The following is a 23,081-nucleotide window of genomic DNA, read 5'->3' on the forward strand; positions in this document are numbered from 1 at the left end:
CTATCTGTTATGCAGACTAGCTAATTAGGAACACGATTGTCTGATTAACACCTGGAGCAAAGGTCCAAACTAAGGCACTGGCCTTGTCCAGCCATTATTTAGCTGATGTCACTAAGACTGCTCAATCATATGACTTTATGGCAGTGGCAAGAGATGTACTTTCCAACAATTGGCAGATGGCAATGTTGGCTTTACATGGTAAACTGTCCCCAGTGCCCCATGGGGTGAGCCAGGCAGCCTTGCCGCCTGCTGAGCCACCATGTGTTGAAGCCACTGACAGTTCGAGAGCAGTTATGTCACAGCGGTGCCCGACTTCACCGGCATTGAGCTAGGTGGGCACGGGACAATCAAGGCAGTGTAATCCCCACTCACAACATTATTTGGGTTCCTAGTGTTACTCTCATTTCATGCCTGTTTCCACTGAATGAGAAAGCCAGTGGTCTTACCCCAATTGTCATTTTGTGCATGTCTGACATGATTACCCTCATGTAGAAGCCATTTGTGGTGTCTATTGCAAATTGTCCATTTGGCAACAATATGTGACAGTTGGCAAACTGTGGGATGATCGTCAGAGGCCCAGTGGTTTTGCTGGACTTGAAGGCTGTCTTCAACACCGTGTAAGCATTGCCCCACTGTATTCCATTGTCATTTTTTATAGTGGGTAGGTGACCGATTTAGTTTGAGGCAGAAATGGGCATGGCAATGAATCTAATTAACTGACACATGATGGGTCTCAGGATTCCTTAGAGATAACAATTCTCCATTCTGTATGATATAAGAATGTGGAATGGTAACTTATGTTATTAGTGACAAACTCACTGTCGAAAGTACATTTACTGTCTCAATCAGTCCCCTAACAATATTTGGTCTCATTACAGATGTACAACCATGTGCTTGAGAATACCTTGGGTTGGGCAGGAAATTTCAAGGCGCACATCTCCCTTAAGCCATCAGCAATACATAAACTTTGTGATTCAACCACCCATTCCCTTCACCATGCGTGACAAAATCAAGGCCGAGTTGCACCACTGGCAGGACCTCGGCATTGTTTCTCATATTAACACAGTCAGTGGACCACCCCTTCCACAGTGATTCAGAAACTAGACAGCCCCCTACGTCTTTTTGTGATTTTTAAACAATCAGTGTGCAATACACAGCAGGTTTGTATCCAATTCCAAGCCAGAGGAGTTGCTGGTAAAGTTGTCACGGGGCCAGTATTTTTCATGCATCTACCTGCATGATGCCTACCTGCAGCTGTTGTTGGACACAGCTTCTCGATATTTCTTGGTGCTGTCATTTCAGCTGTCCATAGAGGCTGGCCTGAGAACCCTCCTTTCGAAGCAGATTTGGTGTGATGAACATTCTTTCTGCTCCAAGATTGGCTCAACATTGTCCAGAGCATCTTCATGCTTGCCACGGAGAGCAATACTGTAGAGTGGTTGCCCTCTGACATTGTGTTCTTGCATATTCCAGTTTCTGCATCTGTTGCATTGGACAGTAAGTGTGGCCTTGTGCAGTCTGTACACAGAATCAGGCTGCATTGCCAAGTCAGTTTTCCCCATGGACAGTTCTGTAGCACCCTTGGAACAGGGTGCATGTCAATTTTGTGGTCCCCCTTTTTTCGGTACCATGTGGTTGTTTGTGATTAATGCATTGTCAAACTGTCTGTATGTTGCCAAACTGTCCTTTCACAACATTGATATCCACTATTCGTGCATTGTCAGTCATTTTTACTGTTGAGGTCTCTACCCGGATGCCCATTGTCTCTGACAATGGTCAGCAATGTGTGTCACAATAGTTTGCAGACTTTTTCATAAGCTAGAGTATCCAGCACCTCACTATCACCCCATTTCACCCAGCCTCTAACTCTGAGGTGGAGCAACTTGTGCAAACTTTTAAAACTCAAATGAAAAACTCTGTTTCTGACTTGTCCTGCGACAATGCACTGTCTAGTTTTCTTGCCACCAACCAGGTGATGCTGGATAATGAGTACAGACCAGAAGAGCATTTGCATGGGCACCAGCTGTGGTGTCTTTTGAATTTGTTGCAACCAGAGTCACATGCCCCAAACCATATCAGAGTGCCCATTTCTCTCAAATAGCTGCTGTTTGGACCTAGTCTTTCAGCTCCAGGGGTGCTACTGGATGTGGTAGTGGATTACAAACATCAGCAATTGTTCCAGTAGCAGATGACCTGTCACTGGATCTGTTGTGCCTCTGACCAAGCCAGACGGGCGATGAGATTGGCTGCAGCGATGGTTTGCTGGAAGGCACAGAATTTGGGCATCAAGCATGCCTGTTGGCAACCCCTCATTGCCTTCTGCCATCTTCAACGAGGACTGTGGCACTGGTGGGATCACTCCTGCAACTGCCAAAGTGGATCTCATGTAATCTGAGCTGGTGTCCCTCCCTCTGACTTTGTAGTGGTTGAGTACCCATCCCTGCCAATGCCAGCAGACCAGACATCACCCCATACTCCGCAATCTTCCACCCTTCTATTGGAGCAAGCAATCTGTATCGATGTAGCCTCCTTAGTTGATCAACCCGTTGTCAGGGCATCTCTCACACTCACTGGTTTTGCAACAGAAGTTGCAGCAGAAACAAATTTTGGTTCAATGCAGACTTTTTAGGGAGGAGGTATTTAGTATCCCTGCCAGCAAACATCAAGACAGATGCAAATGAACCGGCATGGTTTCTGAAATGGAATAATACAGAATTCTTTAATTGAAGGTGCATGTGAAGCACAGCCATTGACTCAGATGTTTACCCGTTGGTGATGACAGGACTGACCCAGCTCAAAACAGACTGATTTCAGACTGCAGACTACTATCTCACCTCATTTAGCGCCCTGTTTTCCATATGCTAGTGACAGTCATTCACGTTGGTCAAGTTTGTGCTTATCTCCATGCTTCATCTCTACATGGTGTTCAGACTCTCTGGTCCCCTGTAGATTAACTCGCACATCAAGTTTTGTTCCCAATCTGGGGCTCAGCTCCTGGCTTGTCTAGCCACCTTCCGCTCTTACAGTTTTACATTCATGCTGACTGTAATGATTCATGGCATTGTAATACCTTGTACAGATAACAAACTATTAGTCCACACATTCAAAATTGATTACCTCGAAGTTCAAGGGTAAGTCAATTATTATACACAATTTAGTTACATATTTGTTTATTTTGGTAGTACTGTCATTTTACGTTGATGACACATGCTTTGTTTATTTCTTGTTATATCTTTGCAATTTTCAAGTTGCTAGGTTAGTTTCATTACCACTGTTGTGCTGTTAAGCATGGCTGCCCCACTGTCTATTTCCCCCAAAGAAGAACAACATTCAGTGATTTTTGTGGTCGGAAGGAGTATCAGGGGCCGAAATTCATCAAAGACTTTCGGTGCAGTACAGGAACAGTGTTTTGCCATGACGGAGTGCCTACGAATGGATTGAAAAATTCCAAAATGGTCGCACTCGTGTTATGCACAATGAATGAGCCGGATGGCCGTTTACCAACACAAATGAAGAAACCATTGAGTGTTCATGTGAAATGATTTTCTTAGACAGACGATTAACTATTGACGAAGTGGCACATCATCTGCAAATTATTAATGGTTCTGCCTACAAAATCATCCACAACAGACTTGCGTTTCATAAAGTTTGTGCAAGATGGGTCCCGAAACAATTCACACAGTTGCATAAACAAACACACCTGGACATCTGCAAAAAACATCTGGATCGCTATGGTAACGAAGGGGACAACTTCTTAGACAGGATCATTACTGGTGACGAAACATGCATCCATCATTACGGACCGGAGAGTAACTGGCAGAGTATGCACTGGAAACATCCAAATTCGCCATGCAAGAAAAAGTTCAAGACCCAACCGTCCACAGGAAAACTGAAGCTAACAGTTTTTTTTGGGATGCACAAGGTCCAATACTGGAACATCATGGGGAAAGAGGCATAACAATAAACAGTGTATGTTACAGCGAGGTGCTTACTGCCAGGCTAAAGCCTGCAATTTGAAGCAAATGCCGAGGACTGCTGTCAAAAGTTGTTGTATTGTTGTACGACAATCCCCGTCCGCATACTGCTGCCCACACTGCTGAAACGCTTCATAAACTCAAATTTGAAGTACTGCATCATCCTCTATATAGACTTGTCCCTTCTGACTACACTTGTTTGGTGCACCCAAACAGGCATTAAGGGGCCATCAATTTGCCTCGGATGAAGCAGCGAAAGAAGCAGTGCATTCCTGGCTCACAGCTCAACCGAGAACCTTCTTTTATGAGGGCACCAGGAGTCTTGTACAACAATGGACCTTGTCTATTTAAACGCAAGGAGACTATGTCAAAAAATTATGTTCTTTTACTTTCCTATTTGATTACAATAAAATTTTATAACTGTTTTGCAGATAATAACTGACTTACCTACTATAAACTTGGAATTTTGACAACTATGTTTATATGACAAAATATAGGTTTTTTGAAAATTCTGATCAATGAATGCCATTTAATTTTGTCTTCCACAAAGTTCACTAAAATTTCAGTGTCCAGGAGGATACACAATTTTCAAATGATTTTTGTGCCAAAGAACAGTTACAGTACATTACATTATGTTATCCCCAACTTCAAGATTTCAGTATGTTGAGATCACAGTGAGCCAAAATGGCAAAGAAATAAAGAGGACCTACATACATTCTAGGATAATATTCCTATACGCGGCTAGCATATGAATGCACAAATAAAGAAGATGAAGCAAAGCAGTTTCCAATGAACTACATCTGAAAGGTTTATAATAGTTGATATGTACATGAACACTTAAAATTCTTGCTGACTGGTGCTCCGCACCTTCTACACACTTGATAAACAACTTTTTTTTTTTTTTTTAAACATCATCTTTAAGCTGCACTCAATCATAAGGCATATTGGTATATGGCTCCACATGTCCACTTTGTATGACAGTGCTCTAGCCAATTACATAAATTGGGCATGATGTGTTTGCAGAGATGATAGTGCTGGTGAACTTGTGTGGGTGACAAGCCTATACAATTTTACGTACTTCCAACTGGCAGAAAGTTCTTCTAAACATTATGATTATTTTTTGAAAGAATAAACTGCCATCTGACTGAGTATTACTGTATTTATCTTCTGTACTATCAACATTTCAGCTTTTATGCCACTATTGAGTACAACACTAGAAGTTCTTAGACCATTTACATGTCATATTCATTAAGCAACAGATATTGGCATAAAAGCTTAAATCTAGCCAATACAAAAGATAAATACAATAATACACAGTCAAATAATATTGCACAACTGTGGCTCACCACCATCAAAAAATTTTACATTATGATTAGATTCTTTTGCATTAGTCTTCTGGAGTTGCATATTTCTTGGTTAGTTGTATAATCTGGAGGAAGGAACAAAAAGTGAGGTCATTGGTCCCATTGGATTGGGGGCGGATGGGGAAGGAAGTCGGCCATGCCCTTTGAAAGGAACCATCCGAGAATTTGCCTGACGCACTTTAGGGAAATCACAGAAAAACTAAATCAGGATGGCTAAAAACAGGTTTGAACCGTTGTCCTCCCGAATGTGAGTCCAGTGTTGCATGTTTCTTGAACATCTGTTTATACAGAGATGATTAAAATTAATAAATTTAAACAAATCACAGTCTTTCTAAAAAAATCATGAACTGTTTTTAAATTTACTGAGATCTTAAAAGCCACAAAATCATACCTTTGATTCCTTTGTGCACAGCTTCCATGAAACTTAAGAGACTCTCTCTGTTGTTTTCCCACTCAGTCGACAATTCAGAAGCATTAGGGAACTTACAACAGCTTAATTCAAATGTCACTTCAAAGCAATTGGAATATACATAATTGAAATCCTGCATGCCTCCTATAGAAATAAAAATGGCAGTTCTCAGAAAGAATGTTTTGCCCTGATTCACATATAAAAATAAGGATTTGAAACAATAGTATTAAAAGGAAGAGAAATTAGATGGAAAAAGATTACTGCAGCAATTGATCATCATCTTCATCTAACCAAGTAAACATTTAACTAAAAATTAAATGCTGATAGAGTTAGTCACTCCTGCTGCATATTGTTAAATTCTCTGACATGGTAACTGGTAAAGTGGTGTCATAAAATTGATTGTGTTAAGATTTCATGCTAGTTTAAAGAAGCTTCATATGTGAAAACCTACTCGTAAATGTAGCTTTGCAAATAAGAGCTACTACACAATAAAATAAGTAATCTCATATACTTCAATAACTGTTACTTTCTTCTTTTTCTATTCATAAATATGAACCACATCTCAAACCAGTATAATTAGTGAGTGATTTTTTAAACTAACCAGTGCTGAAACTTAAATCATTCATTATAACTACACCATTATTGATTACATGTTAAAAGCAGTTGTATAAATAGCTGCTTTGTCTTATACTGAAGATAGAAATCTCATTAATTTTGAATCATGCAAATTGATGATCTTTTGTGATGCAGAATTTCGGGTGTCCAAAGCTTTTTTTATCTTTTTTTTCAATATGGCATAAAAATTGTTACATTATGTGAGAATGGAAATTATTATTCAATATATTTGCTCAAAAGTCTTTTTTGGCACTCTTTTCTATTTTTACTATCATTTATTAACCTCTCAATCCTCCATAGTAATTAAAAATTCTTTAATCCTTAATGTAAGAGATGATTTTAATTTTCTAAATGATGAGGGCATGTCTGAAATTTGCTTTTTAGAATTAAAGAGACAAAAATATTCTAATAATTTTGATATACAGAGTCCCCAATAAAGAAGTAACACATTATTTCTGCTTAAATTAAGATGTCTCTAACAGACACTAACAAAAGAGCAAAAGAAAAGGATTATAATAACTTCTGATTAACATAATAAATAAAACCAATGAATCAACAGAATTTATTGGTCTGATTCAAGAATTTGGTTTCAAGCTTAACTCTACAGAATTCATGAGAGAGGGTAAACAATCTGCACACGTATAGACAATAGTCTGACAAATTAATCACTTGATGGTCCAAAAAATTCTGCATTGATTTAGGCATTTCTGATTGTTTTGCTCTGTTTCCAGAGCTAATTCATTAGAAAAATGTGCATCAAGCAATGCTTTAGTAAGAAAAATATATACTTGCTTTGTTCTAGGCTTGAAGAAGTAAACTGGCCAGAGGAACATTGTACTGTAGGTTCTAAAAATTATGATTTCTTAAAAGTTTTTTCATGTTTTAATGAAATATTGACCCAAAAAGTTTACCATAAAAAAATTAACAAGCAGCTGAAATGGATAACTGCTATTATAAAAATGATATGTGCAAGTAAAAGACAGTTACACAATAAACTGAAAATTAATACAAATTTTGATTTTATAAACCATGTAAAGAGCTATAAAACTGCATTTAGAAGTATGGTAAAGGCAGCAAAAGAAATCGTACAACCAAAAATTATTCTGAACCATGTGAATAAATCACAGGTAGTCATAAAATCTTGATGTCATAACCGGCATTCTACAAATCTCCAAATATAGATAGCAGACAAATCCATTGTAAAACTTTCAGAAATACCGGATGTTTCCTCGAGTTCCTTTAACAAATGCATAAAAATCAGATTTTGACGCAAGTGGTTTCCTACATAAGGTCAAACTTTCCAGTTTCATGGATCTTAGAACTAAATTTGAATGAATTACAGCCATAGGTGTAAACAAAATAGTATTATCTAAAACGGAAATGAGTGTGTGGCATTGTGGGACAGGAGTCCCCCATTTGGAGAAGTTCAGCCGCCGGGGGCAAGTACTTACTGCTTTCTATGCCACACTGGGCGACTTGCGTGTCAGAGATGGGGATGGAAAGGTGATGAGAATACAACACCCAGTCCCTGAGCAGAGAAAATCTCCTGCCCCAGCCGGGAATCGAACCCGGGCTCCTTGGCGTGGCATTCCGGCGTGCTGACCACTCAGCTAACGGGGGCAGACCCATAAAACTAAAAATTCGACTGAGTAGGATGAAATATCCACTACTGTAATTAAAACTGCTTCTAGTATAATATAAAGACTGCTATTTGAAACAGTTAACAAAGCATTTGAAGAAGAATGCTTCCCAGATGCTCTTCAGTAGCAGTAATAAAGCCATTACTCAAGAAAAGTTCCCAGGAATATGTAGGAAACTACTAACTATAAGTCTTCTCCCAATTGCTTACAACCCTGTAGTAACACCTGGATATGTGCCATGGCACCAGTGCACTGCACTTTAAATAGTCTGCCAATGGCAGCTGCCCTGACCAGCCACCAGAGGCTGCCTGCAGAGGGTCACAAGTTTTGTGCTTACGCACAATATCTGTCGCACTGCCAACCACAAACGTCCTCTATATAAAAACAGCACAGCCGGCAATTCTTCTCAGGTTGTGTACTATTGCTTATTGTACTGTAGCTATTTTTGTCATTTCCTAGAAAGTGGATGAATAAACTTTTGTTCTTAGTGGCCTAACTATTGATTGCCTCTAGCATTATGAAATAATTTGTGATAACAAATCTCTCCTCAAATAGCAGCGAGCTCATACAGTTGTTACATCTTTTACCCCTTACGATGATGGGACCAAACACCAGGAGGCTTACATAAAACAGATTTGGCAACACTACTTCACTTTTGGTGTCACTGATACACACAGCTGTTGCTCCTTTCTTAAGTTTACCCTCGCATGTACCAGCGTTGTGTCAGTTAGCCGCACTCCAGGATCTGGTGTCACTTATGTCCAACAAAATGTGTAAGTTTTTGTCCAATTATCACTATACGTGTATTCACGTCGTTGCCAAGCACGTTGAGCCCCAACAGCACACTTGGGCAGCTGCCCATAATGATTTCTATACTGATTCTATGGTCTGTGATGCCATCATTTGGTTGGTTCCTGACGAAGAGATGCACCAACAAACATTACAGTGCAAGAATTCATCTTTGCCTGAAGTGTTAAATATTGCTCAATCATCAGAGGTATTTCAAGCTGCTCATTATCAGATTGAGATTTGGTGTAACATCACTGTGGTGGCTCTTGTTCCTGGTCATAAGGTATCAGTTACTTCTTGGAGGTGAGAGGGGGGGGGGGGGGGGATGAAATGGCAGCCATACAAATGCAGCCTCCCTGCATACAGCACCTGCATTTTGTTCCCAGCCTACTCCAGAGGATATGGAAATGGGTGTAAATTGTCTGTCTCTAGTGCTAAGAAATAATAGCAAGCCGTGACACTACTGAACCCACAAACTTACATGGGTTTGGGATCTCCAGCATTGTCTACTATTACTCGACATTTGATCAGTTACAACAAGCAGCATATTCCAATTTTTGGGCAATTTACAGCTCCCACTGTGTCTAAACTGTAGTTTGCTCCTTGACTTATTGTGGATGATGCTGGCACTGACAATTTGTTCAGTATGGTTTATATCAATACTTTCTGTTTTTTCCATTGCAGACGTGATGCATTTTGTTTCTGACCAGGTCACTTAACAGCAGTTGGATTCTCTTGAGTTTTGATTTCTCGTCTCTTTTTGCGAATGAGTTAGCTTGTGCCACTAATTTTACAGCCCACATTATACTGAAATCTATAGTACAGTTGTACTTTTTCTGTGTGTGCCCTATTCCAGTGGCCTTGCATGATCAAAGAAATCAGAATTGGACAGGCTGATGTGGTTGGGGGTTACTATTTGTTTGTTTTGTTTTAGGGTGCAAAAACAACTGCAGTCATATGTGCCCAAATCAAAACTATAGAACACGAAGACAGAGAGTAGTTAAAAAAAAACGACTATACGTCAATCGAAATTGACATAAAAGAAGACAGCTAAAAACAGGGAAGTGGTGAAATGGCAATAAAAGACACCATACAGAAACGGATGTCTGGAACTAAAAATTAAATGGCCTTCACCGTATTGCTATTGCTGTTGTCGTTGTTGTGGACTTCAGTCCTGAGACTGGTTTGATGCAGCTCTCCATGCTACTATATCCTGTGCAAGCTTCTTCATCTCCCAGTACCTACTGCAACCTACATCCTTCTGAATCTGCTTAGTGTACTCATCTCTTGGTCTCCCTCTATGATTTTTACCCTCCACACTGCCCTCCAGTACTAAATATTTCTATGATGGATAAAAAGTTAAACAGGGTGGGCATTCCATGTGTCAATTGCTAAAATGGCCGATAGCTCAGACGGCAAACCCAAGTGGGAACGTAAACGGTTAAGAAAAGGGTGTTCTGTCAGGAAATGGTGGACAGTTAAAACTTGGGCACAATGTGTACAAAGTGGCGGGGAGTGCCACTAATCAAATGACGATGGCTAAAAAGGCAGGGCCCAATACGCAACCTAGTTAAAATGACCTTCTCCCAGCGGGAGGCCACAAGGAGATCATCCAAGCCACTGGGAGAAGCTTAATAATTTGGAGCTTATTCCCATGGAGAAAGGACCAATGGTGAAGCCAAAGTGACACCACCTCCTGACAGATGGCAACACAGAGATCATCGGAGGGAATATAGGAACTAGTGGGTTGAGGTACGAGGACTGCAGCCTTGACAGATGCATCAGCAGCCTTGTTTCTTGGCAGACTGACATGATCAGGAACCCACATAAACATCACAGTAGCTCCACCAAGCGTGAGCAAGTGACAGTTTTCCTGGACCTCTTGCAGTAAGGGATGGGCTGTGTACAATGCACATAGACTTTGAAGAGCACTGAGAGAATCTGAGCAGAGGATACAATTGAATCAATTGAATAGTCTGCATCACTGGATGTACTCCGTAACCTGATACAGGGTGAAGAACTCGGCTGTAAATACTGAGCAGTGCGCCGGAGGCCGATATCAAAAAATGCTGGCATCAATGACAAAGGCAAACCCGACACCATGGTCAGTCCAAGAGTCATCAGTGTACACAAAAGTACTATAGCGAAGTTCCACGCAAAGGTCATGAAACTGAATGTGACATAGCAAGGATGTAGTAGTGTCCTTAGGAAGTGAATTAAGGCCAAGGTTGAATGGAGCACTTCACGAAGCCAAGGTGGTGAAGGCTTCACACCCACTGCGAAAGTTGCAGGTAGTGTGAAGTTAAGCTGCCAGAGCAAGGACCGAAAGTGGACTCCAGGAGTTAACAGAGAAGAGGGATGCACCACATACTTGTGATCAAAGGAATCATTGAAGAAAGAGGCATAGGATGGGTGGCCACGCATGACAGACAAATGTCATCTATACCTGCTGAGGAGAAAGTCATGGTGGTTGGACAGTGGTAGTTCAGCAACTTCAGCAGACAGACTCTCAACCGGGCTAGTGTAAAATAGTGCCAGCAGCTAAATGCATGCCACGATGGTGGATAATGTTGAGACAGCGTAAGAGAATGGATGTGCAGACGCATAAACAAAGCACCCATAGTCTAGTTTCAGACAGACACAGGACGCTTATAAATGGAGGAGGGTGGTTCAATCTGCAACCTAGGAAGTACCATTGAGGGACCACATACAGAGGCCTGCCAGGTAAGATACATGGGAGGACCAAGAGAGCTTCCTATCGAGCATGAGCACCAGGAATTTCATAGTTTCAATGAATGCAAGAGCAACAGGCCCAAGATGTAAGGATGGTGGGAGAAACCAATTGCGTCGCCAGAAATTGATACAGACCATTTTGTCAGTGGTAAAACAATAGCTATTGTCGGTGTCAAGACATGTCTGAGGAAGCAACTCAGAGAGACAGACCCGTGGAGAACTGCAGTAGATCGCAAAATCATCAACAAAAGGAGAGCTGGAGATGCCCAGCAGGAGACAGGCCATTATAGGTTTAATGGCAATAGCAAAGAGGATGACAGTCAAGAGGGAACTGAGGCACACCAGTTTCCTGGATAAATGTATCTGACAAGGCAGAACCCGCACGCTCCTTAAAAATTGATCTTTTAAAAATTCATGAAGGAAATGGGGGAGGCGGCCATGGAAGCCCCAAGTGTAAAGGATGTGGAGGACACCAGTTCTCCAGCAGGTGTCGTAGGTGTTCTCTAAATCAAAAAAAAAGTCACAGTCTGGGATTTCCACAGAAAACCATCCATGACAGAAGTGGACAAAGTGGCGAGATTGTGAATTGCAGAAAGGCACGCAGGAAATCCACACTGTGCAGTCATTAGTAAACTGAGAGACTCAAGCCACCATACCAGTCTGGCATGAATCACACATTCCATCACATTGCAAACACAGCTGGTGACAGAGATGGGGCGATAGCTGAAAGGAAGGTGTTTGTCCTTACCAGACTTAGGTATGGGTATGACGGAGGCTTCCCGCCAACATCCGGGAAACATGCCCTCTGCCCAGATGCGGTTGTAAGTATGGAGCAGAAAGTGCTTGCCCACAAGAGAAAGGTGCTGCAAGATCTGAATGTGGACAGCATCTGCCACGGAGTGGAGGATCGGGATGAACTGAGAGCATCATCTAACTCCCTCATAGTAAAGGCAGCATTGTAGCACTCATGATTCTGAGAAGAGAAGGGTATCGCTCAAACCAACTCCACGCATTTCTGATGGAGGAAGGCATGGTGACAGTGACAAGAGCTTGAAATTTCTGCAAAATGGCAGCCTAAGGTGTTGGAGACAGTAATAGCGTTCACGATGATATTGTCTGCTACTGTCAGGCTGGAAATTGGTGAATGGATCTTGGTCCCAGAGAGCCATCGGAGGTTGGCCCACATGACAGAGGAAGGGGTGGAATTGTTAAAAGAACAAGTGAATGAAATCCAGCCATCTTTCTTGCTATCATGAAGAGGGCGATAACACTTACAATGAATGTAGTTTACCATCATAGGATGATGGTTAAAAACACAGAGAGGATGTCTCTGCACCGAATTGTGTTGCACCATGCCTCAGTCCACCGAGGGACTGGAACCCAGTGCGGTAAAGAGGAAGGGTGAGGAATGGAACATTCTGAAGCTGTAGGGATAACATTTGTGAAATATTCTGCCTGGTCATCACAACTGGGGAAATCTTGTTCTTCGTAGGTCGCCAGGGAGCAGTAAAGCCACCAGTCAGTCTTAGAAGGCTGTCATTTGGGTGTGCATGCAGATGGAGTAAGAGTCATCAAACGGATAGCACATAGGAAATGGTCACTCAAGTAGGTGTCAGAAAGAACGGACCACTCAAGACGATGGGTAAGTTGGGCAGTGCATAAGGACAGGTCTAAATGGGAATAGGTGTGAGAGGAGTCAGAAAGAAATGTGAGTGCTCCAGTGTTAAGGAAGAAGAAGTTGAGCTGATTAAGAAGATCAGCCAAGAGGGCACCTCTCTGACAGGTTCCAGGAGAACCCCAATGGGGATGATGTGCATTAAAGCCACCAAGTAGCAGAAACGGGGGAGGCAGCTGCCCAATTAGCTGAAGGAAGTCTGCCCTGGTGAGGTGACACCAAATGACAGAGGGACACAAGTGGTACAGAGGGGAAAAAGTCAGATGAGGAAGGGAAAGCTTGAAGATGGGTGGTTCAGGGAGATGGGTTGACTATGAACCTCATCCCTTGTGAGCAGCTTGACACCCCCACGAGAGGGAATGTCCAGCTTAAGGGGAAAGTCAAAATAAGCCGGGAAGAATTATGAAAGCTCAAAGCAGTCATGAGGATGCAATTTGGTTTCCTGAAGGCAAAGTACTAGGGGACACTGTGATGCTAAAAGCTCTTTGTGGGACTGAAGGCTGCAAACATTCCATTGGAAGAGAGTCATGATGGGGAAGAAATGAAGGAGTGTCACCTTGGCAGCTGCCGAGTGACAGCCTGCAAAGACTCACTGCTACAGGGCACACAAGCACGAGGATCCTGCTCCAAGAGGTCCACAGAAGCACTGGCTTGCTTGTGCTGTTGGCCTGTGGAGTCCAATGCAGAAAAACAGTTGGTGGTGCACACAGACGCCGGCCGGGCTAAGATATCATGTGGCAACATTGTCGGAGAAGATCTTCGAGTCGGCAAAGGAAAAGACCATTTGCCTTTGTTGGAATTCTGCAAACCTTTCTGGATAGCAGAGGGACACTCAGATGTTGGCTGACTGGAGGAACATAGGAAGTCTTCACGGGAGTACTCCTTCTGCCCTTTCCGGCCTACCGGTTGTGTAGCTGGTGGCTTTGCCTCTTGAGGTGAAAGTTTGATGGCTTGTTGCACAGCAGAAAAGGGGATGGTGATGCTACATTGACACTGGGCGATTTCACAACCTCAGAGCTGAATCTGACATCGCATGTCTGCGTGGTCATCTCCTTCATGGAGCAAGAGGTAGCAAGAGCAGAACTATAAGTGCTAAACAGGAGAACACAGGGTTTGCAACTACCCAAGAACCTGAGGGCAACAGGGTAAGGCACTTTTTCCTTTACCCGGATCTACTGGACAGCCCACTCATCAAGATACATGGAACAATCCCGAGAGGAGGTGGCATGGCCGCCATTGCAGTTGATACAATGGGGAGGAGGAGGAGGGCAATCACCCTCTTGCGCATCCTTACCGCAGGTTACACATTCGAGTGGGTGTTCTAGTATGGTTGAAATGATGGTGCTGGTGACATTGGGTCCGGAATGTTTGGTCATGCTATGGTAATTTCATAGCCGGCTTTGGTCTCAGGCAAAAGCAGCACGCTATCAAAGGAGAGAAAAAGTGTGCGGGTGGGCACTAAGGAGGACTCTACCTTTTTCATTACCCAATGGACAGTAATGACACCCTAATCAGAGAGGTATGACTGGATTTTGGTCTCTGTCAGACCTCTCATATCAAGTCATTGACCTCGACACATGTTTTGGCGTGGAATCAATGGCGATATTGTACTTCTTGTCACAGCCTGCTCTCAGAGTGCTACACAGCAGGCGGCTTTGTGGGTGATGGTCTCTCCATGGCCCACAGTTCAGCATCTGTGGGATTAAATTCTTACTGGTTTTACGTTGTAGATGCTTTTTCTAAATTTCCATGTGTTATATCCATTGTCCTTCCACAGCAGCCACAGATATGGTGTAGGTCCTTTAAAAAACTTTTTCTATTGAAGCACTGTCTTATACACTTGCTACCTCAGACCTCTCAGGATTTCTGTGACTACAAAGGCATTCACCCCGTGATTGCTCCTCCTTTCCAATCTAATGATGAGATGGAATGGTGGCCAAGATCCTCCATGGTCACCATCCACCTACCCTCCTCTATCTGTTCATGCCACCCCACCAAAGTCCGTCTGTGCAGCCCCCTTCATGGTTCCCTCCAGGCTCTGTGGTCTGGGCTTGGGGGTTCAGCCACTGACCAAAGTGGATTCGAGTCACAGTCCACCGATGCTATGGCCACTGTCTCTGCATAGTGCACACCAAAGGGCTGGTGGCACATCACCATGATCAGCCACATCCTCATGTCACAGCAAGAGCCACAGGTCTGCCACCACAACCTTTGCCTTTCCTCAACAAGTGTCCCAGGCTCATGGGCATCCCAACTGTGGGAGCAGATCCACCCTCCTTGTGGAAGCCGCCAAATCCTGCCTCTCCTTTGGGGTCTGGCACCCCTACACATGCTGCTGGCCTTTCCCATCGTCACTGCCACCTGCGCTTCTGCCACTGGCTGAGCCAGTGGCGTCATGTCATTCACCACCAATGTCTCTGCCACCCCCTGACTAAGTGGCCAGTGCCTCCACCACAGGTGCAGTTACAAGACGTCGAGGACCCCCATGTCAAGATGCTGCCGACACTCTTCTTGCCAATCCTCCCTTTTGGTACTTCATGGGAGTGGCTGCTATATTTGTTCATAAACATGCCATTTCTGCCCCTACTCATGAGTTCTGACCCAGAATCTCCTCCTGCTGATGCCATCATTACCTTTGTCACCTACAGCAGAGGCCATGGATGTGTCTTCAGTCACCCAGATGCCCACATCAGAGGAGTGCAATTTTCCCAAGAGGGGAGGGGTGCTATAATGTTGCATACAACACCTGGACATACATCTTGCCACCAGGCCACTGGTGCACTAGACTTCCGTCACTGGCAGCTGCACAGGTCAGCAATCAGAGGCTGTTTGCAGTATATGACAAGACTAGGGCGTAGGCACGACATCGGCTGTGTTGTCTGCCGGTGCCTTGCTCTATAAGAAGACAGCGCTGCTGGCACTGCTTCTCAGATCATGTTCTACTGCTTATTGTACTGTGTCTATGTTTGTCATTGGTTTGAATGTGGATACATAAATGTTTGTTCTTAGTGGCTGCACTATTGGTAGTGTTTAGCATTATAACACCAATATTCTCAAAAGCATTCAAAAAAGTTGTCACAATACAAATCTAAGATTTCACAGATAAATATAATAATCATTATTATAATTGTCATAATAATTTAAACCATTGTAGTGTACAGAAAGGGAAGAGCGCAACATGTGCCATAACAAATTTGTTGAGAACGTTTTCCTATCTCTGGACAAATCCCAAGAAGTTACAGAAATTTTCCGTGACCTTATGGAGGCTTTTGATTGTGTAAAGCAATCTTTACTGTCAAATAAATTACAAAGATACAAAATAAATGGCAGCACTCTGAAGTGGCTCAAATCATATTTAGTAGACAAAAAGTGAAGAGTAGTTGTAATGTCAAGTACAGAAAATTGTTTTTTAGAATGAATAATTATTTCACAGGGTATCCCACAAGGTTCCATTTTAGGCCCAATCCTATCTTTATTTTTAAAAAATAATTTATCTCTAAATGTAACATCCAGAGCTTAATTTTTTTAGATGATGCAACTGTACTCCTTTAAAGTGTGGCCACAGAACAAATTCTCCAAAGAGGCATTGGCATCCTAAATATTTAAAAACCTGTGACCCAACTAACACAATTTACAAAATCAAAATCATATAACTTCCAAATAATCCATAAAATTCAGGAATTTAGGAGGGAGATTCTGTGAAATTCCTGGGGATATTTCAAGAAAAAAAAATCATTCTGGTATTTTTCATACAAGCTACTTAATAAACAAGCTGCACAGTACTCCATTCACAATGACAGTATTGCTCTGCACAAGTGGCATGGACACTAGAAAAGGTTTTTAACAAAGCTATTTTGAATGTATTGTAAGCTTGGAAGTATTGTAAGCAGGATATTATTACTTCAAGAAAACTTTTATTGGTAATAAGTGCAATATTATGCCTAAGGATTAATGCTGACCTTTATCCAGGGATCTAAATATTTTAACTATGCTACCTACTTACATTTATAAGCTCTTATTCTTTATATGTACTACTCCAAAATTATTTATAGAAAACAATTTTCAACATATGTATGACAAAAGAAACCAAGATAACTTCATGTTACCATCTTAAAGATTAATGTTCTAATATACGACTCCTCACTACTGGCTATGAAAAGTCATAATAAATTAAAAGTGAAAAACTTTCACTTTCACTATGGAACTAAATTTACTGAAGATAACATTATACACCATCCTGGTGCAAAACTATTGTTATTCATTCAAGGAATTTTTAAATTAAAATAAACTTGTAACAGTGTTTTTAAAATAAGATTAATTTTTTTTATTGACACACTGTATGTTTGTCAGTTACATTATTTATCTGATGAAGTCTCCTGTATATTAAAGTAATGATTTGTGTGTGTATGTAATGAGATTATAAAATTTTGAGTCTGACCTTTCACTTCATACCACATAGCACCATTCGTTATACCATTTTTAAATTTCTCTAGTGGGCACGCACTTCCATCAGTCATTTTAGGATTAGCAGCAGCATAGGTGCGTGCCAATGATTGAAACAAAGCATCATCAGGAGATTTGCTCTCTTCACAGCACTCACGGGACGTTCTGTTCAAAATCAAGGACACATTATATTATTCCGCTGAACCTGTTGTACAACAAGTGTCTCAGTGACAAATAAGAAACCTAAAAAGTGGAACACTTCTGAAACATTAGTAAAGTTAAAACTCTCATTGTGGAATTACCTATAAATTACATTTATTTGTATGAAATTTTCCAGCATGAGATTTAAAACATGGGCAATGCAACTTGATTTTATAAATCCTATGCCTGACACCATTGTCTAAGAGACCAATGATGCAACAACTCTGCAGCTCAAAATTATTCACATTGATAAAAAAAATTAAAATAAGAAATAGGTTGACACGCATGTTGTTCTAGAATATTCAGACAGCTGGCAGCTGAATATCAAAACATCTTGAATCCAGAGTTGGATTGAATTATTTTGCACTTAGAAGACAAAAAACTGAGTTTACTACCACAAGTACTAAATTATTGTTGAGTGTGTAAGCTTCTGATTTGTAACACCTTCATTTTCAATGTATTAAAGCATCTCTAACAGTAATTACACAAAATACTTCTTGATTAAAGGTCAAAAGCTATTAAAACTAATTTTTAGACACAACTGGCCAGTTAATTTGCTCTAGCTGATTATCCTTTGGTGTTTAGCTGTTGTTTATTTGGAAAAGTCTAAGGTGCCCTCATTAAAGAGTGCAAGTGCTCATTCCACCAACAGCCAGAATTTTTTTTCTGAGATGTTTTGAAACTTTTGGTAAGGACGCATCAGTGGCTTTGTGGAATACATTGGTTGAGTGTTCAGTCCTGGACACCTTTGACACTGTACTAATGTTCAAATACACTCAACTGCCTTTGCATAGTCCACTTCCACAATTTTCTTCATAGTCAGAGTAAGCACCACCAGTATGCAATTGTGGGATAATAACAATGATAAAAATCTCAGTGCTAGTGGTTTATTTGACATTACTAGTTTTGAAATTAGTCATGGTAAATATCAAGCAAGAAGCTCTTATGTGAACTGAACTCTCCTAAAAGAAGAAATGGCTGAAGAGAAATGGTTGAAGGAGTTGGTTGACAAACTATCTGAGACACTGTTGAGGTGTTTGTGAGTGGCACTAATGCTGAAATGCAACATGATGCATAGGTGATAGCAGTAAAATGTTTATCTCCTTATTTCTGTTACATTTGTTCTTTACTCCGTCTCTTCCTTTTATGGGAAGTGGCACACTAGACTCACTGAGACGATTTCTTGTAGAGTTTTCATTTTAAAGAACATTTGACTCTGCCATAAAATTGGCCTTCACATTTCATGTCAGAAATGTCAATGGTTGGTTCCTTTATCCAACCACACTAGCCAGCGTAAGTACCAAGCAGACAGAAAGCTACACACATAAATATAGTATCAGATGAGGGAGAATAGCATAGCTTATATTGATTTGTAACAGAATTTTCACAATAGAGGGCACATGCAGTCCCATAAAAATTGGCAATAATTTAAAAAAAATGATGCCACATCTGCCTTTCTTTCATGTCTTAAGGGCCCTTGGAGATATGAAATGGCACATCACAGGACAGTTTATTTGTGACTCTCTTGTAACCAACAGATATTTACTGAAGAATGTCATTTTCTTCTGAGAACAAAAAATGGTTAGTAAACAGGAGAAGACCTCACCTTTTGTAGAAGGATATCATATTTCTACTCAACAACATGAAGTTTTGTACCCTACACTTCCAATCAAATAAGTGAATCTGGAACGTATGAAACTGGTGTGGAATGCAATAGCTGATTATTTAATGTTCCAAATAAGCAACCAAAACCATAGCTGAGATGAGAAAACCACTGAGATGTGATGATAAAATGTCAAAAGCAATAAAACTGTTTCCAACACGGAAGAAATCAATTTCATAAATTTTGCTATATCTGCATCACAAACAGCAAGAATCTCCAATACATTCAATTCTGAAGCAAAAGTAAATACATTTATAAAAATAATCATGTATTAGGAAATCAAGTGAAGTGTAAGAATATGTGAATCATTAGACACCATACACTATTTTAACATGTCAAGGAAATGGCCTATCACAATTGGAAAAAACAACAACATAAATATATGCTCCCTATAAATGAAATGTGTGTTTATATTCTCCTGCTTTCCAGCAGAGTAAACTGCAATTATACAAATGTTCAAAAGTATTTCTTGAGGAATAGGATGTAGCTTATGTCACTGAATCAGTGAGATTTGATCGTTTTTATGTTTATGTCATGATCATTCAGCTGTCTCGATAAGTTATTTATGCTTCGAATGCAAAACTATATCAACTATTTCATTAATTAAGTAGAAAAATAATTAAGATCAAACATTAATCTTACCACCAGCTTCCTCACCACAGGTGTTGCTAGCGTCACACAAAACGTCAGACACAGCATTGAGTGTCGCGATTATATCTTAGACTGTGGGCACCAGTGTGGCCTCTATTACTGTAGTTCATAAATCCAAAGGGTCATAACAAATGATTAGCACTTTTAAAACAATTATCAACATACAAATCTATAATCAGTACATACAAGTTTCCTTGTCTCGAAAAGCTGCTTTTTAGCTTTCCTGGCAGTCACTATATCACAAAGATTGATCTCCCGAAAGTGTTACTGCTATGCCTTGATAATAATTCACAGCAGATTATAGTGGTCACAACCCTGTTTAATCTGCATCGCAGGCAGCTTTCCATATTACCATTGCACAACCTATCCATCAGAAGGTTCTTGAACAGCTTTTATACAGCATAATCCATTGTACAAATTACCTTGATGACAATGTACTTACTGGTGCCAATCAAACCAATCAGCTGTGACGCCTGTCTCACAACTAATGGATGTACATGGTGTGGACAAAAAGTATGGAGACACCAAAAACAAAATACACTACCATGGCCTAAAACAGCATAGGAGACCCATTTTCTGCCTGTGAAACACACATAATTAGAAGTGCTTTCCCATCCACTATCTTAGTTGCATGCCATGCAATTCGGGCAATGTGTGATTCCTTCAATGATTATTATTATATCAGAATATTGTCAACTGATGTTTCACAGAATCCAGAGAAATTACACTAAATTTAGTGTCCAGTCTCTAAAGAATAAGGCAGGAACTGAAATTGAGGTTAGCAAAGCAAAAGCTGAAATTCTTAACTCTGCTTTCAAACAAAGGAAAACCAAGGGGAATTACCCCAATTTAATCCTTATACCACTGAAAAGATGAACGAAATAAGTATTAGTGTCAGTTTAATGACCAAAGCAGACGAAATGAATTAAAATTTGTACTACCGCCAGGACTTGAACTCGGATCCTCTTGTTTGTTAGGTAGAAACACTAACCATTACACCACTGCAGTACAATGGTCAACACTGCTGCACAAACTACCCAAATTAAGTGGTGTAATGGTTAACATTTTTGCCTAGCAAACAAGAAGACTCACGTTCGAGTCCCAGCCGCAGCACAAATTTTAATTCATTTCTTCTGCTTCGATCATTATCGTGCATAATGACGAGGCTTAAATGCCTCAGGGAAACATTTAATTATTAGTGTCACTGGTGTTGAGAAACAGCTGAAATTTTTAAAACTGAACAAAGCTCCAGGGCTGCTGGAATTCCTATTAGATTCCACACTGAATTTGCAGCTGTGTTAGCCCCTCTTATAACAACAATCTGTCATAGATCCCTTGAACAAAAAACAATGCCAAATTCTTGGGAAAAAAGAAAACAAAGCTCATATCTGTGTCCAAAAATGTAGCAGAAGTAATCCACAAAACTACCATCCCATACGCCTGACATTGATTTGTAGTAGAATCATAGAACATATGCTGAGCTCAAAAATAATGAGGTGTCTTGCACAGAATGACTTCCTCAATGCCAACCAGCATGTTTTTCGAAAACACCGATCATGTGAAACCCAACCCACACTTTTCTCATGATATACTGAACGCTCTGGATCCAGGGAATCGGGTGGATGCAGTATTTCTTGAATTCCTAAAAGCATTTGACTCAGTACTACACCTATACTTATTATCAAAAGAAGTAACTCTCGCTTTACCCCAGAGAAGTGTGTTGGGACCCTTGCTGTTCATATTGTAAATTAATGACCTTGCAGGCAATATTAATAGTGACATCAGGCTTTTTGCAGATGATGCAGTTATTTGTAATCAAGTACTGTCTGAAAGAAGCAGCATATTCATTTAGTCAGATCCTGATAAGATTTTAAAGTAGTGCAAAAATTGGTAACTTGCTTTAAATATTCAGAAAAGTAAAATTGTGCACTTCAAAAAACAAAAAAATCTAGTATGTATGAGTATAATAAGTCACTGCTGGAATTGGTTAACTCATACAAATACATGGGTGTAATGCTTTGTAGGGATATGAAATGGAATGATGACAAAGGCTCAGAGATGGGTAAAGCAAGGGGTGGACTTCAGTTTATCAGTAGAATACTGGGGAAGTGCAATTAGTCTACACAGGAGATTGCTTCAAATCACTCATGCAACCAGTTCTAGAGTACTGCTCAAGTGTGCTGGACTCGTACCAAATAGGACTAACAGGGGATATTGAATGTATACAGGGAAGGGCAGCACAAATCATCATAGATTTGTTTGATAGAAGGGAGAGTGTCACAGAGATACGGAAAGATCTGGACTAGAAGACTCTTGAAGATAGCCGCAAATTATCCCAAGAGTGTCTATCAACAAAGTTTCAAGAACTGGCTTTAAATGATGACTCTAGAAGTATACTAAAAGCCCCTACTTATCACTCACATGGGGTCGTAAGGATAAGACCAGAATAACTACTGGACACACAAGGCAATCAGTCAATCATTCTTCCCATGTTCCATATGGTAATAAAACGAGCGAAACCCTAATAACTGGTAAATGGAAGAACTCTACACAATGGTTTACAGAGTATAGATGTAGATTAATAAAAGCTGCAACATGCACTCCTCGTCTTCAAGAAGGATATCAGGTCACTATCCCTGTAATACAATACTCTAAGGTTTTAGTACTCACTAGTAAAAGCTGCCGTGCCATGTCCAGGCCAATTTGTGAGAAGATACTTCTACTGGTTGGTAATGAACAATGACATAACAGAATGGACAGTCAGTGCCACATCTGCACTTCATCCCAACAGTGTCACAATAGCAGTTCTGCATCCATGTGTATACTACACAAGCCATTGTAAAGTGTTTGACTGTGAGTATTTTATGCTTACACATATAATTTTGTAAGGCATTCCACCTAGACAAAAAGACTGCCACATTTCT

The 23,081-nt window shown here is 40.8% G+C and overlaps 1 protein-coding gene across 1 annotated transcript in view; it reads right to left on the reverse strand.

Moving 5' to 3' along the window:
* Positions 1-23,081, reverse strand: part of LOC126285149 (carboxypeptidase D-like) — a 225,740-nt gene that overhangs the window by 185,317 nt on the left and 17,342 nt on the right. The window contains exons 3-4 of the mRNA XM_049984464.1: positions 17,638-17,807; positions 5,730-5,891 (exon numbers count right to left, since the gene is read on the reverse strand). Coding sequence (XP_049840421.1) covers positions 5,730-5,891; positions 17,638-17,807 — 332 coding nt within the window. The remainder of the gene's footprint in view (positions 1-5,729; positions 5,892-17,637; positions 17,808-23,081) is intronic.

This window comes from Schistocerca gregaria, chromosome 8 (assembly GCF_023897955.1).
Source record: "Schistocerca gregaria isolate iqSchGreg1 chromosome 8, iqSchGreg1.2, whole genome shotgun sequence".
In the NCBI taxonomy this organism is placed as follows: Eukaryota; Metazoa; Arthropoda; class Insecta; order Orthoptera; family Acrididae; genus Schistocerca; species Schistocerca gregaria.